Source organism: Leptodactylus fuscus, chromosome 3, assembly GCF_031893055.1.
Source record: "Leptodactylus fuscus isolate aLepFus1 chromosome 3, aLepFus1.hap2, whole genome shotgun sequence".
In the NCBI taxonomy this organism is placed as follows: domain Eukaryota; kingdom Metazoa; phylum Chordata; class Amphibia; order Anura; family Leptodactylidae; genus Leptodactylus; species Leptodactylus fuscus.
This window is the reverse complement of record NC_134267.1, coordinates 232818851-232834690: the sequence shown is the minus strand read 5'-3', so window position 1 is coordinate 232834690 and position 15840 is coordinate 232818851. Positions and strand designations below refer to the sequence as shown.

The following is a 15840-nucleotide window of genomic DNA, read 5'->3' as shown; positions in this document are numbered from 1 at the left end:
CCTCTGCGTCTGTGTTGTAGGACTCATGGAAGTAACAAAGGAGCAGACATGCAAATACATCATGAGGCGGACGCTGCTCTTTTCAATTACTGCTAATTTTTCTGCCATTTTCAGGATTATCTAGTGAGGTCTTGCTATTGTATGACCTTTGACCAGATATCCCCAGGCAGGCTGGAATGGGGAAGGCCATGTTCACTGGGGTTCCACTTTTGGTCTGTGGCCTTGGATACAATCATGAATTGGTGTGCTCCATTTATACACCATGACAGCAATTTCGAAAACAACATCAATGGATTCCAAAAATACATCCCCTTATTGTCGTCTTACCTTGTGATGTAAGCGGCTGGTCGTTTTCCATCATGGCCTCCTTGTACAGATCCTTGTGTCCTTCTAAATACTCCCACTCCTCCAAGGAGAAATAGACAGTGACGTCCTGACACCTTATAGGAACCTGACAACACAATGATACGGTCATCCCCCGACCCCTCCATGGTGTTACCATATAACGTCCCAGCATTCCCAGCAGTGCTCACCTCTCCAGTCAGCAGCTCAGTGATCTTGTTGGTCAGTTCTAGGATCTTCTGCTCCTGTATCGGTGAGTGCGGGGGAGGGTCTGTGATGGGGCTGTGGCTCCTGCTCCATCCTCCTGACTCATGGACATGGCAGCTGGGAGTCACACAGTCACCCGATGTCTTCTTCACCGCTGCGTATTCCTGTGTATAGAGAAAGAGAGACACTTGGGGAGCTGTACATTGTGATCTTGTTGAATTGATCTCTACTGAGATCACATCTGGAATACTGGGGTCAGTTCCGGAGACCTCACATAAAAAAAGACGCTAATAAAATAGAACGGATCCCAAGAAGGGATACAAAATGGTGGAAGATCTCAAGCACTAAACGTATCATGGTATTGCCATCAGGAACTTAAACTGCTTTTTTTTTAACCTGAAGAAGAAAAGGTTTTGATATTGAAATGTGTGCAAAACTTGTAACTCTTCAAGTAAACTTACCCTGAAGAATTTGCCTGTGACAAGTCCTTAAAGAGGACCTCTCACCAGCTCCAAGTCCAGCTCTTCACATCAATTAGTAGACACTGTTCCTCTGTTTCTGTAACAGTTTGAATTTTTTCTCTAGCCCCCACCTTTCCTGAGTAATCAATGCTTGTTTGTTTTGGTGCTTGATTTGCTATTTAGTCTCTGTACTGTTAGGAGAGCGGTATTGAGCAGAAGCAGACAAGGGGTGTGATTCTAAGCGATTCTGGCTGTGTCCGATTTTAGTGATTTTAACATTACAGAACTTAAATAGAACATCAGGCACCAAAACTACCTCAGCTTGTTGCTCTGGAATGGTGGGGCTAGAGAGAAAATTCCAACTGTGCTCATTGGAGCGGAACCCATTTATTAGCTGATAATGTTACTGAGGTGCAATACATTTGAGGCTTGGAACAAACTTCCACCAGATGTGGTTGGAAAATCTACAGTAAGTGGCTGTAATCCCAGTATAACTATATATATCTATACCCTGAGAATAAAAAGGAAATAATATGTCGGCAGACAAGATGGACCTTGTGCCCTCCTCCTACTGGCAGTATTCTAGGTTTCTATATAGAGGCCAAATCCTCTCCTTCAGGCCACACTCCAGCTTCCCTTCTCATTACAATGGTCCTAGTTGTCTATTCTAGATTTTCTCTTCATTGTGTTTCATGGTAAATAATACTGTACAATACAGAAATATTATGGTGGCGATGGAGAAGAACCTCCTGTTGTCAGTCTTCTATTTATCTATATAGTGTCAAACTAGTACTCAAACTCCTCTCCTGCAGACCACCCTTTGGCTTTCTCACGCTTTTCATCCCAGCTTGCTTTCTCTTCCTTGTTACAATAATCCTACTTGTGTATTATGGACTTCCCCTTCCCTTTAAAGGGATCATTAAAACACAATTTTTTTTGACTAACATGTAGGAATAGCCTTAAGAAAGGCTATTCTTCTCCTACAGTTAGATGTCTTCTCCGCGCCACCGTTCGGTATAAATCCTGGTTTTCTTTGGTATGCAAATGAGTTCTGTCGCAGCACTGGGGGCAGGCCCCAGCGCTCAAACAGCACTGGGGGCATCCCAAATGCTGCGAGAGAACTCTCCAGCACCGCCTCCATCTTCTTCGGGAACGGCCTCTTCACGCATCTTCTTCCGGAGCAGGCGGTCAAACTTCTAGGCTTCGGGCCTAGGGCAGAGCCGACTGTGCATGCCCACAGGCCACAAGAAAATGGCTGCTTACTTATTGTGTAAGCAGCCATTTTTCTCGTGGCTGTGGGCATGCGCAGTCGGCTCTGCCTGAGGCCTAGAAGTTTGACCCCCACCGCTGGAAGAAGACGCATAAAGAGGCCATTCCTGAAGAGTTCTCTCACAGCATTGGGGACGCCCCCAGTGCTGTTTGAGCGATGGGATCCGCCCCCAGTGCTGCGAGAGAACTCAGTTGTATATCGACAAAAACTGGGATTTATACCGAACGGTGGCACGGAGAAGACATCTAAAGGTAGGAGAAGAATAGCCTTTCTTAAGGCTATTTCGACGTGGTAGTCACAAAAAATTGTGTTTTAATGATAGGATCGCTTTAAAGAATACAATATATAGCATAGAAATATAGAAAGTTTACCTCTCCGGTCAGCAGATAGATGATCTCCAAGGTGAAGTTTAATATTCTTCTGGTAATCTCATTCCGGTCCTTTTCCATTCTTGTTGGGTCATTCAGGATGTGGGAAATCTGGACTTACTAAAGGCTTTTTATACTGCCGAGACCGTCACGAGAGGAACTAAATCATAGAAAACAACATACACAGGATATATCAAGAAAGCCTTTATATGCCTTTTAAGGTTACTTATTTATTTCTATTACTTATATATCGCCATCATATTCTGCAGCACTTTACAGAGATATTGCCACAGTCCCAAGCAGGGCGCACAATCTAACTTCCCTATCAGTATATTTTTGGATTGTGGGAGTAAAACGGGGACTTCCCGGTATGACCCCGATGCTGGAAATATCAGTGATGTTAATTTCGGCACGGATATCTCCCCACTGTCAGAAGCTTTATAGGCTAGCATCATCGCTTGCTGCTCTGTCAAGGACTCTAAGCTGTAAGGCCTGCCCTTCTGACAGTGGGGAGATATCGGTGCCAAAATTAAGAAGCTCCAGAATTTTTATTTCAAGAGCAATCCAAGTATTTACTAAAACAGGCCTGTTCGGAGAGCAGATTATGGGGATAACGTCCATCCTTAGGGAGAGGCCACCTTTTCAGGTGTGTGGAGACTTATACAGCCATAGTTGCTCCACTGCAAGGGAACATGGGAAGAATATGCAAATCTGTCTCCCAAGATGTCCATCTGTTAGGAGAGGTGATGGATCCTCTTTCCAGTGGTCTTCAAGCTTCCTGCCCTGCCGATGTGATATTGGTTGTGTAATGGGCAGTGCGTTGTGCACCCACTGTGCCACCTAACTGGTTTGGCTTTGAGAGACTCTCAAGGATGTTGTCTAAGTAGCCTCCCCAGTATTCAGCCTTTAACCGCCACATATAGGGATCTGGATATAGATGCGGGGAGACCAAAAGGTCCCAACCTCTTGTAGTTATCCTGGTATAGGGGACACCAGTGGGTAAGGACCAGGGGACAAGGTAAAACAGTGGACTAGTACCAGCCGCAGGTCCGTGGTAGGAAGGAAGTGTGCAAAGTCGTAAACAAGGACAGGCAGAGGTCATACACGGAAGGTCAATACAACAGAGTCAGGAAACAGGACAAGAATAAGACCGGAACGCGGCACCAAGACATCCTCGCAGGAACTAAAGATCCTATACTGCTCCCGCACTGCGCTGAGGGCTGCCTGGGATTGGCTGAGAAAGGCTCATGGGGTGAACGTTAGGCCTTCAAGGTGCAGGAAGGAACGGCCGAGATGTACAGCAGTGGGAGGAGAAGTATGGCAACAGGGAGGGGCCAGGAGGTAACCTGCTGAGAGACATTGTATCATTACGCCGCAGTTACAGGTCGGTTGCCATACTGTACAGCGGGCAGCAGTGATGTCAGATCAGGAGCGGAGTATACGGGAGGGAAATAATCCCATAGGACACGTCTCATCTCACCACAAGACTTTCTTCTCACTATTTTACAACAATGACACAAATTGTACCACAAACTGCAACGAAACCCACAAAATCCTCCGCTGTCATCTTACCTTAGGGCTGAGGTCACACAAGGCGTTCTGTGACGTTTTCCTCTGCTGCTGGCTGATAACAGAGAGAACAGCACAACATCAGTGACCACCTGACCAGGACCTGCTCTGTATCTACTACACTGCCATAGCTGAAGGACCTGTGATGATGTCACCGTCATGTGATCAGCAGTGAGGGGGCGGAGCTCAGCTGTGTACAGGATAATTAGTGACTAAAGGACCTGTGGTGATGTCACGTCACGTGATCAGAATAGTGGGCGGAGCATGGCTGCAGAGTGTATAAATAAGGTCGTAGAATGTGCAGTGATGGTCACATGAGAGAAGAAAGGCAAAACTGGGAATTGTTCTCCCCTCATAGCCATGCCTCGTAATCTTCTCCGAGATCGCCTTTGCCTCAATAAGAGATACAAAGTAGCCGTCTTTCAGTTCTGATACCTTTTAATGGGTTTCTGAAATGAGAGCAGTTACGAGGCGAGCTTTCCTGACTACTCAGGGAGAAGAACCTGATGGATTCAGTGTTTTCTCTTTGGGATGAAAGCTGAGGGAATGCTGGGAGTTGTAGTTCTCTCCTCATGTAATGTCTTGTAATGTGACAAGTTAACAGTTAGGCAGGGGTGTAACTACCGGGGTAGCAGTTGCCACGGGACCCAGCGACAGCCGCTTTTTTTTTTTCCTTAATAGGCCATTACCTGCTGGAGTTACTCCAGCCGGTAACGGGCCCTATTAAGTGACGCCGCGTGACCCACAAACACTATTATTATACTCGGGGGTCTTTTCACACCTGTGAGTATAATGATTGGAGGCCCGGGAGAGGTAATAGAACATAAAACTCTGTGTTACTTACCTCTCCGCATTTCAGTCCTAGTTGTGTGATGTCCCTGACGTCACATGACAGGGGCCTGCGTCCCGGGTCATGTGACATCCCAGCTGGCATTGAAGATGGCCGACACCTCTGATGAGTGCAGTGCAGCCGGAAATAGGTAAGTAACAGTGTTTTTTATGTTTTTATCCCCCCTCGGTTTCCGATTATTACACAAGGGGTCAAGACCCCCCCCCCCCCCCCGAGTATAATAAATGTTCATGGGGCATAATACTGTGTGCAGGGGTCACTATGTGGCATAATAGTGTGTGCAGGGGCCACTATGGAGCATAATACTGTGTGCAGGGGCCACTATGGGGCATAATACTGTGTGCAGGGGCCACTAAGGGGCATAATACTGTGTGCAGGGGACACTATGGGGCATAATACTGTGTGCAGGGGCCACTATGGGACATAATACTGTGTGCAGGGGCCACTATGGGGTATAATACTGTGTGCAGGGACCACTATGGGGCATAATACTGTGTGCAGGGACCACTATGGGGTATAATACTGTGTGCAGGGACCACTATGGAGCATAATACTGTGTGCAGGGACCACTATGGGGCATAATACTGTGTGCAGGGGCCACTATGGGGTATTATACTGTGTGCAGGGACCACTATGGAGCATAATACTGTGTGTAGGGGCCACTATGGGGCATAATGGTGTGTGCAGGGGCTACTATGGGGAATAATACTGCGTGCAGGGGCCACTATGGGGCATAATACTGTGTGCAGGGGCCACTATGGAGCATAATACTGTGTGCAGGGGCCACTATGGGGCATAATACTGTGTGCAGGGGCCACTATGGGGCATTATACTGTGTGCAGGGGCCACTATGGAGCATAATAGTGTGTGCAGGGGCCACTATGGGGCATAATACTGTGTGCAGGGGCCACTATGGGGCATAATACTGTGTGCAGGGACCACTATGGAGCATAATACTGTGTGCAGGGACCACTATGGGGCATAATACTGTGTGCAGGGGCCACTATGGGGTATTATACTGTGTGCAGGGACCACTATGGAGCATAATACTGTGTGTAGGGGCCACTATGGGGCATAATGGTGTGTGCAGGGGCTACTATGGGGAATAATACTGCGTGCAGGGGCCACTATGGGGCATAATACTGTGTGCAGGGGCCACTATGGAGCATAATACTGTGTGCAGGGGCCACTATGGGGCATAATACTGTGTGCAGGGGCCACTATGGGGCATAATACTGTGTGCAGGGGCCACTATAGGGCATTATACTGTGTGCAGGGGCCACTATGGGGCATAATACTGTGTGCAGGGACCACTATGGAGCATAATACTGTGTGCAGGGACCACTATGGGGCATAATACTGTGTGCAGGGGCCACTATGGGGCATAATGGTGTGTGCAGGGGCTACTATGGGGAATAATACTGCGTGCAGGGACCACTATGGGGCATAATACTGTGTGCAGGGGCCACTATGGAGCATAATAGTGTGTGCAGGGTCACCATGAGGTATAATAGTGTGTGCAGGGGCAGGGGTGAACTATGGCTTTCTGCCGCTTGAGGCAGACGTCAGAAAGCCGCCGCCCCCCCCCCCGGAGGAGAGGGCGGGGCCGAGCCGAAGGAGGCGGTGCCGTACGAAGGGGCGGGGCCGAGCGGAGGGGGCAGGGCTGAGAGGAGCGAGCGTCTTTAGCAGGCAGAGAGCAGGCACGGAGAGGACCTGCTCTCTGCCTGAGCGGCGGCCGCTGGAGCAGCGCTGCTCCAGCGATCTCCCCAATCCACCGCTCAGTGACGGTGACCCTAAGCCAGTCCAGGACAGCTTGTCCTGGACTGGCTTAGGTCAGCAAAAATGCCGCCCTCCCCGTGGCCCTGGCATAGCGCCGCCTGAAGCGGTCGTTTCAGGTCGCCTCATGGGAGGTGCGGCGCTGAATATGGTCAAGTAGTTTTCCAGGACCTGAAGATAATGCTTACTAATGTCCGACTCAGATCAACTGTTTCAGCTGCCTGAAGGTGTATATGAGGTCTATGGTTGGAGGCAGCTCTGATGGACCACTTAGACATGATTGATTCTTGTCGTTATCGTCATCCCATACGCATTAAAAAGTGGTTACCTGGGAAAACTGTGGACTCCATAGACTTTTCTTTCCACATGTTTCGTGCGGAAACCACACTGTCCTCATTATAGTCTATGGGGTCCGTGTGGTTTCTTAGGTAACCGCTTTTTTATGCGTATAGGTTTCCGTTCGGGGGAGGGGGGGGAGAAGCCTGAGAGAAATTTCATCGCCTGATAGGACAGCAATTTGCATATTTACAATTCCAACTTTATATACTCAAGTATAAGCTGACCCAAATATAAGCCGAGGCCCCTAATTTTAGCACAAAAAACTGGGAAAACTTATTGACTCGAGTATAAGCCGAGGGGGGGGGGGGGGGAATGCAGCAGCTACTGGAAAATTTCAAAAATTAAAATGGTCGGAGTTTGTGGGTGCAGTAGATGCTGGTGCTGGGGGAGGGGAGGGGGTGTTTTGGTTGTCTGTCTGCCCCTTCCCTGAGCTTGAGGACTGGGTTTTGTTTCCACTTGGAATTCAGCCTGGCTGAATATAGGGGATCTGCAGTGCTCCTATTAATCTCTTTCCGATGGTACAGGAGCACTGCAGATCCCCAATATTCAGTAGACACAGGGATACCTAATATGTTTGTGTCTCACAGTAATTTTCTTTTGTATGTATTCTAGGGAAAGGAGGGATTTAGAACTTTTATTTTTTTTAAAGCTTCTTTTTTCCCCCACTATTTTATGGGAGATTCTATACATTTATATTGCAGCTGGTCATAGACACCCCCCCCCCCTAAAAAAAACTTGATTGCTGACTCGAGTATAAGCCGAGGGGGGCTTTTTCAGCACAAAAACTGTGCTGAAGAATTAAGCTTATACTCGAGTATATACAGTAGTTCATGTGAACTCGCTCATCCCTACCTTTTCTTCTGAACACAAGTTGGAACTCCTTGGATATTGCCAAAAGTTGACTTTCATGAGCAGTATATATAGTTATTAGAAATTGCACGGATTGGCTACAGTGTCGACAGAAGCTTCCAAATGGTCATCACAACCATCAATTTTCACAACGAGAAACTTATTGGATGTCATGTTTAATTTTAATATATTTCAGTGGGCACCTATCAAGATATGGCTTTACTGATCTTCATTGAGCGTACATGACATCATTTATACAGTAGCGGAAATGGAGTCCTAGTTGAGGCAATGAAAATGAACTCATACTGGGGCTATCCCAAACCATATGCCAAAATTCTGAATGCAGACCAGCATATTTGTGGCATTGGTTGGTGGGGATATGTCCCATCTTGTATAAGACCACCGGGAAGAGCGTTCTGCAGTAGTTCACATTGAGTTAGGCTGCAGTGTCTTGCAGTAGTTCACATGTAGTCCAGGCTGCAGTGTCTTGCAGTAGTTCACATTGAGTTAGGCTGCAGTGTTCTGCAGTAGTTTACATTGATTTTCATGCTGCAGAGTCTTCGCAGTAGTTCACATTGAGTTCAGACATACAGCCGCCCATCATTGGGCCTGTGGACCTCACTGTAGTGTTCTACAGACTAGAGGTTCTGTTGTTCAAAAAATATTTATATATATACACAGAACTGTAACACACAGAGAGCTGATTATAGGGTTTCATCCCAGTCCTCTGGTGGGAAATCATGAGATCTCCATTTACCCTCTATCGCTAGTTGTGTGGACTTCAATTTGGTTCCCAAAAGATGAATATATAGGGCCGATCATTCCCAGTGGACCTAGAAGAAGCCTGGGGGCCAGGGCACCCTCATAGCATTTATAGAATTCAACTGGCAAGCCATCTATTCCAGGCGACTTGCCATTAGAAAGGAGGGAAAGGGCTTCTGACACTTCCTCCAACATAATAGGGGCACTCAGCATAGTACGATCCGCAGTGGACAGGGCCAGCAGAGACACATCAGCAAGATAGTCCTCAGTGTCCAGAGGAGACAACCGAAAAGACGAAGAGTACAGGGATTGAAAGAATCTCCCGAAGGCTTCGGTGACATCTTGGTCCCTCAGCACGCCGCCCTCCAGAGCACATATATTAGAGACTACGGGGGGGTGGCCGTATCCACCCTAGCTAAATAGGCCAGCAGTCGCCCACCACGCTCCCCATGTTCGTAAACACCCTGTCGAGTAAAGAATTGGGATTTATGGACCTTGTCTGTCATGAGAGTGACGTTTTTACGTTGGCTACTCTGCCAAGCTATCTTAGTATCTGGATCAGGCCGCGTGATGTAGAATACCTCAGCCTGAACCACCTCCAGCTCCGTCTCCCTTGATGCCAACCCTCTCTTAAGATCATGGATGGCCTGGGACATCACCCCCCGAGCAAAAGCTTTAAAGGCATCCCAACATTACAATATACTAGTGGATGGGCCTTTGTCATGTCTATAAACCTGATCTAAAATAAAACTTATTTTAATTTTTCGACATCGCAAATAATTTATTTTCTGATGAATTTTCAGAATTTGAAACATTTTCCAAATATAGAACATCAAAACTCCTTATTCCCTGTGTGAATTCTCTCATGTCTAGCAAGCTTTGATTTCTCTATAAAACTTTTCCCACATTCTGAACATGAAAACGGCCTCTCCCCGGTGTGAATTTTCTTATGTTTAACAAAACTTGATTGATCTGAAAAACATTTCCCACATACTAAACATGAAAATGGCTTCTCTCCTGTGTGATTTCTCTCATGTATAAGAAGCTTTGATTTCTCTATAAAACCTTTCCCACATTCTGAACATGAATATGGCTTTTCTCCTGTGTGAATTCTCTCGTGTATAATAAGATTTGATTTCTCTATAAAACATTTCCCACATTCAAAACATGAGAATGGCTTCTCCCCTGTGTGAATTCTCTTATGCTTATCAAAACTTGGTTTATCTGGAAAACATTTCCCACATTCCGAACAGGAAAATGGCTTCTCTCCTGTGTGAATTCTCATATGTCTAACAAGAGTTGATTTCCCTCTAAAGCACTTTCCACATTCTGAGCATGAAAATGGCTTCTCGCCCGTGTGAATCCTCTGATGTTTAACCAGATTTGATCTCTGTGTAAAACATTTTCCACATTCTGAACATACAAATGGCCTCTCCCCTGTGTGAATTCTCTCATGTATAACAAGACTTGATTTATCAGTAAAACATATCCCACATTCTGAACATGAAAATGGCTTCTCCCCTGTGTGATTTTTCTGATGTTTAAGAAGAAGTGATTTATCCCTAAAATATTTCCCGCATTCTGAACATGAATATGGCTTCTCTCCTGTGTGAATTCTCTCATGTGTAACAAGCTTTGATTTCTCTATAAAACATTTCCCACATACGGAACATACAAATGGTTTCTCCCCTGTGTGAATTCTCTCGTGCTTAACAAGAAGTGATTTATATGCAAAACCTTTCCCACATTCTGCACATACAAATGGCTTCTCTCCTGAGTGAATTCTGTCATGTACAACAAGTTTAGATTTTGATGTAAAACATTTCCCACATTCAAGACAGGAATGTGACTTTTCCCCTGTGTGAGTTCTTCTGTGTATAGAAGTTTGTGAGCCTTCTGCAAATTCTTCTCCACTTTCACCACTGTGAAAATTAACCCCTTCGTGACCTGTATTTGTGGTAACAATCTGAGATCGGTCACGAGAAAGTTCCTCGTGATTCGGGGGATTACTTAATTCTGGAGGAAAATTAAGGGTCATGTGGTTTTCTCCTAAAGAGTGCTGTATGACGTCTTCATCTTCTACTTTACAATTTAGCGCTGATATAACGTCTTCCTCACAGTTCTTAATGGGATTTTCTGTTAGGATCAAAAGAGAATTTCACAATTTTATTTAAAACAAAAAATTTGATAAATTTCTAACAATTTTATCAGCATGAAAACATGAATGTAGTGCATGTGGTGTGATAAGTGCTTCAACATGGTCATCAATGCTGGCCTGTGCCTATAGTAATGTACAAGTTATATCTCTTCTTACCTTGTGATGTAAGCGGCTGGTAGTTTTCCATCATGGCGTCCTTGTACAGATCCTTGTGTCCTTCTAAATACTCCCACTCCTCCATGGAGAAATAGACAGTGACATCCTGACACCTTATAGGAACCTGACAACACAATGATACGGTCATCCCCCGACCCCTCCATGGTGTTACTGTATAACGTCCCAGCATTCCCAGCAGCGCTCACCTCTCCAGTCAGCAGCTCAGTGATCTTGTTGGTCAGTTCTAGGATCTTCTGCTCCTGTATCGGTGAGTGCGGGGGAAGGTCTGTGATGAGGCTGTGGCTCCTGCTCCGTCCTCCTGACTCATGGACATGGCTGCTGGGAGTCACACACTCACCCGATGTCTTCTTCACCGCTGCGTATTCCTGTGTATGGAGAAAGACACATGGATCGGAAATTATCCTGTTGTACTGCGCTCTTGTGAGACCACATCTGAAACACTGGGGTCAGTTGTAGAGACCTCAAAATAGAACGGTTGCTAAGATGGAATACAAAAATGGTGGAAAATCTCAAGCACAAAACTTATCATCTAAGAACAAATAGATCACAAAGGGGGTCTTCTCCTGCTGCTGCTGCCAAGGGCTCAAGATGCTTGGAGAACTCGGAGAAGAAATGGTTTCGATCTTGATTAACTTTTAAATATTTGATAAAATAAACTTACCCTGAAGAATTTGTCTGTCACAAGTCCTTGAAGGAAGTGTCAGGAGAAGATCCCACTATGGGCCATTTACTCTTGACAGATATTGGTACTGGAAGGTGTCTACTGATGGGATCTTCACCGACAGCCATTTAGGTAGACTCCATCCTCTTGTATACGTTGTACGACTGCTTACTTGGCGAGTACCTTACTGCCTACTACTTACTAGGATCAAGTTATTGCTACTCTCTGGTCTATGAAGCTAGTTGCTGTTTTCCCTCTGTGATCAAGAGGCTTTTAGAATATTCTGTATACAGCTAATAACCCAAATAACCACAATCTTGTGTAGTGAAATCCCTTCTCTTTATTACAGACCCAACTATCACCGACATGTAAAAATCATCAAAAGTACACAACGGAAGAGGGAGGTGTGATGTGAACTGTCCCTTATTATATGGAGTTTCACCCTCACTATTGTTAAATAACAGAATTCAAGAATTTAGAATGCTTTACACCTGTTATAGGAGGGAAGAAACTAACCACAAGAACAAGGGGGGACAATCTGACATTATTGCTGGTGAAGGACATTGGGGATCGGCAGCAATGTCAGGAAATATTATTTACTGAAAGAGTCTCAGCTTGGAAGAAATTTCCAACAGATGTGGCTGGAAAGTCTACAGTAAGTGACTGTAAACATGGGATAGCCATATATCTATTAAAGGAAATAATACACATGCAGACATGACAGACCATGCGCTCTCCTCCTTTCTTCAGTCTTCTAGGTTTCTATATGGAAGTCAAAATCCTCTGCAGGCCAAACTCCGCCCATCTGACTCTCTTCTTCCTTCTCAGTACAACGCTCCTACTTGTCTATTCTGGATTTTCCCTTCATTGTATTACTTTCTAAATAATACAATACAGTTTACCTCTCCGGTCAGCAGGTAGATGATCTCCAAGGTGAAGTTTAATATTCGTTTGGTAACTTTATTCCAGTCTTTGTCCATCCTTGGGGTCATTTAGGATGGAGGCTTCAAGTATTGTTGGCACCTGAGATATAGGAGACTTTAAATCATATAGAGAACAACATACAGAGAATATACCATAAATGTCCTATAAATGGAGGTCCTGACTCTTGACCCTGTACCTGCCTAGAATATGGTGAGGGGATTCCCTTTAGGCCACGCTTGTGTCTCTCTATATTCATTTCCATTGGGTTGACAATGAAGCCTCTACACAAGGACAACCAGACACCTGTACGACATCGGGGAGTCGCTGTGACCGTCTACTGTAGATTGCCATTAGAAATAGCTCTAAAAAGCCATTTATGGGGGCTCCTATGCCGTAATAGGATGTCGGGAAAGGGTTAAATTACAGATGCAGACAGCGAACCCTACGTGTGTGTAAAAACACAACGGAAGAAAGCTTTTTAATTTTCTGATTATTCGTACCTGCGGGACTTCTCTTACATTACAAAAGTAAACAAACACGATGGAAGAAAGTGTCCGCCATGTTGTTTACATTAGAGTCAATGGGCACGGACACGGACGGAGGGGGCGGAGCCTGTTACTAAGCTACTTTAGGATGGATGACAGCAACGGACATCAATAACGGTAGCGGGAATCATTCCGCAAAACACAAACTCCTCCCCCATCAGCTTACCTCAGGGCTGGGGTCACACAAGGAGTTCTGGTATGTGCTGCAGCCAGTGACCAAGTGCTGTATACATATATATATATATATATATATATATACTCTGTATAATGGGAAATCCGCTAGTGCCTGATGACAGAGAGAACAGCACAACATCAGTGACCACCTGACCAGGACCTGCTCCGTGCTGCTGAAGGACTTGTGGTGATGTCACCATCATGTGATCTGTCACAGGGGGAGGAGCTCTGCAGTGGACATGATAAGTAGTGGCAAAAGGACCTGTGATGAGGTCACCATCACGTGACCAGTACAGTGGGCGGAGCTGAGCACTGGAGTGGGAAAATGGTGGCTGAAGGACCTGTGGTGTGGTCATGTGACAAGAGGGGCGGGGCTCCTGTGTTATTGGCTTTTCGTGAGGAGAAGAAAGAGATGTGATTGGTTCAGGATTGTCTCTTCTTCCTCTCTGGGATGAAAGCGAAGGGAATGCTGGGAGTTGTAGTTCTCTCCTCATATCCGCCTCCCTTAGGGCTAGTTCACACGTGAGTATAAGGGGAGGTTTTTGACAGCGGATTTCGCGTCCAAAACCTCCCCTTATAATGGTGGTCTATGGAGACCGCCGGGCTTCTGTTCTCCGCTAGCGGCGAGCTGCTGCTAGCGGAGAAAAGAAAGGACATGTCCTTTCTTCAGGCGGAAGCCGCGCAGGTTCAGCCGCGCGGCTTCCGCCCCCGGCAGCTCCCTCCTATGTCGGCTCATTCATTTGAGCCGACAGCAGAGGGTTAAGCCGCGACAGCGATGGTCGCGGCGGGCGGGTTTTGACAAGAGAGAGACGCGGCTCGCCGCGTCTCTCTCTGTGTCAAAACCCGCGCGGGCAGTTCACGTGTGAACTAGCCCTTAACCCTTTCCCGCCGATGGCATTTTTTGATTTTCGTTTTTGACTCCCCTCCTTCTAAACCCCATAACTTTTTTATTTCTCCGCTCCCAGAGCCATATGAGGTCTTCATTCTTGCGGAACAAATTTTTCTTCATGATACCACCATTAATTATTCTATATAATGTACTGGGAAGCAGGAAAAAAATTCAGAATGGGGTGGATTTGAAGAAAAAATGCATTTCTGCGACTTTCTTACGGGCTTTGGTTTTACGGCATTCACTGTGCAGCCAAAATGACATGTCCCCTGTATTCTGTGTTTCGGTACGAATCCGGGGATACCAAATTTATATGGTTTTATTTTCATTTTGACCCCTTAAAAAAATCCAAAACTGTGTTAATTTTTTTTTTTTTCTAAAAGTCGCCATATTCCGACGGCCGTAACTTTTTTTATACGTAAGTGTACGGGGATGCATAGGGTGTCTTTTTTTGTGGGGCCGGGTGTACTTTGTAGTTCTACCATTTTCGGGAAATGTTATTGCTTTGATCACTTTTTATTCAAATTTTTATCAGAATCAAAACGGCGGTTTGGCACTTTTGACTATTTTTCCTGCTACGGCGTTTACCAAACAGGAAAAATATTTTTATAGATTTGTAGAGCGGGCGATTTCGGACGCGGGGATACCTAACATGTATATGTTTCACAGTTTTTAACTACTTTTATATGTGTTGTAGGGAAAGGGGGGTGATTTGAACTTTTAATACTTTTTATATTTTTTTTTAAATTTTTTTTGCATTTATTAGACCCCCTAGGGTTGAATCATTAAGGGGTTAAAGGGGTATTCCCACGTCGTATACTCACCAGTCTTCATTGCTGTAAAATCTGTCTTCCGGCTTTGTTGCGTCATTGGTGGGCGGGGTCACATATGCAAAGCCAAGCAGCGAGATGCCGCTGGCCCTGCGTGCGCGCTCATAGACCAGTCTAGCCTTCACAATGCAAATACAGACCCGGCATCCACCTCTCTGTTATAGAGAGGCGGATGCCGTGGAGTGTAGACGCCATCACAGATGCACAGACGCCGGCACAGGTGCCTGCAACATCGCTATGCTTCTGCCCTGCATGAAGCCAGCAGCGGCAGGAGCGATGCTGTTATTACGTCTGATGCTTTGATCACCTTTAGAGATGAGTGAATACTATTCGAAACTCTAGTTTCGAATACCTCGCTCCCATAGGAATGAACGGGAAAGGGTGAACTGCAAGGGGTTAAGCGCTGGCGCGGGCCAGCGCACAGCCACTCCCATTCATTCCTATGGAGTGAGGTATTCGAAACTGCAGTTTCGAATACTATTCGCTCATCTCTAATCACCTTTTATTGAAATTTTTATGGGAGGCAAAATGGCAGCGAAGCAGTGGTTTGTTTCTTTTAACCCCTTCCCGACATGCGCCGTAATAGTACGGCGCGTGTCGGGTCTGTAACTATGGCGACCGCCCGGGAGCCGGGCGGCCGTCATAGCCGCCGGGTGTCTACTGCTTTAAGCAGTAGACAACCGGCTCTA

The 15840-nt window shown here is 45.9% G+C and overlaps 1 protein-coding gene across 1 annotated transcript in view; it reads right to left on the bottom strand.

Moving 5' to 3' along the window:
* The window catches only part of LOC142198606 (uncharacterized), a 200701-nt gene that overhangs the window by 4006 nt on the left and 180855 nt on the right, over nucleotides 1-15840 (bottom strand). Inside the window, 11 exon segments of the mRNA XM_075269633.1 lie at nucleotides 328-451; nucleotides 534-713; nucleotides 2652-2759; nucleotides 4221-4272; nucleotides 8789-9179; nucleotides 9233-9466; nucleotides 9625-10929; nucleotides 11108-11231; nucleotides 11314-11493; nucleotides 12692-12781; nucleotides 12910-12994. Coding sequence (XP_075125734.1) covers nucleotides 328-451; nucleotides 534-713; nucleotides 2652-2759; nucleotides 4221-4272; nucleotides 8789-9179; nucleotides 9233-9466; nucleotides 9625-10929; nucleotides 11108-11231; nucleotides 11314-11493; nucleotides 12692-12781; nucleotides 12910-12994 — 2873 coding nt within the window.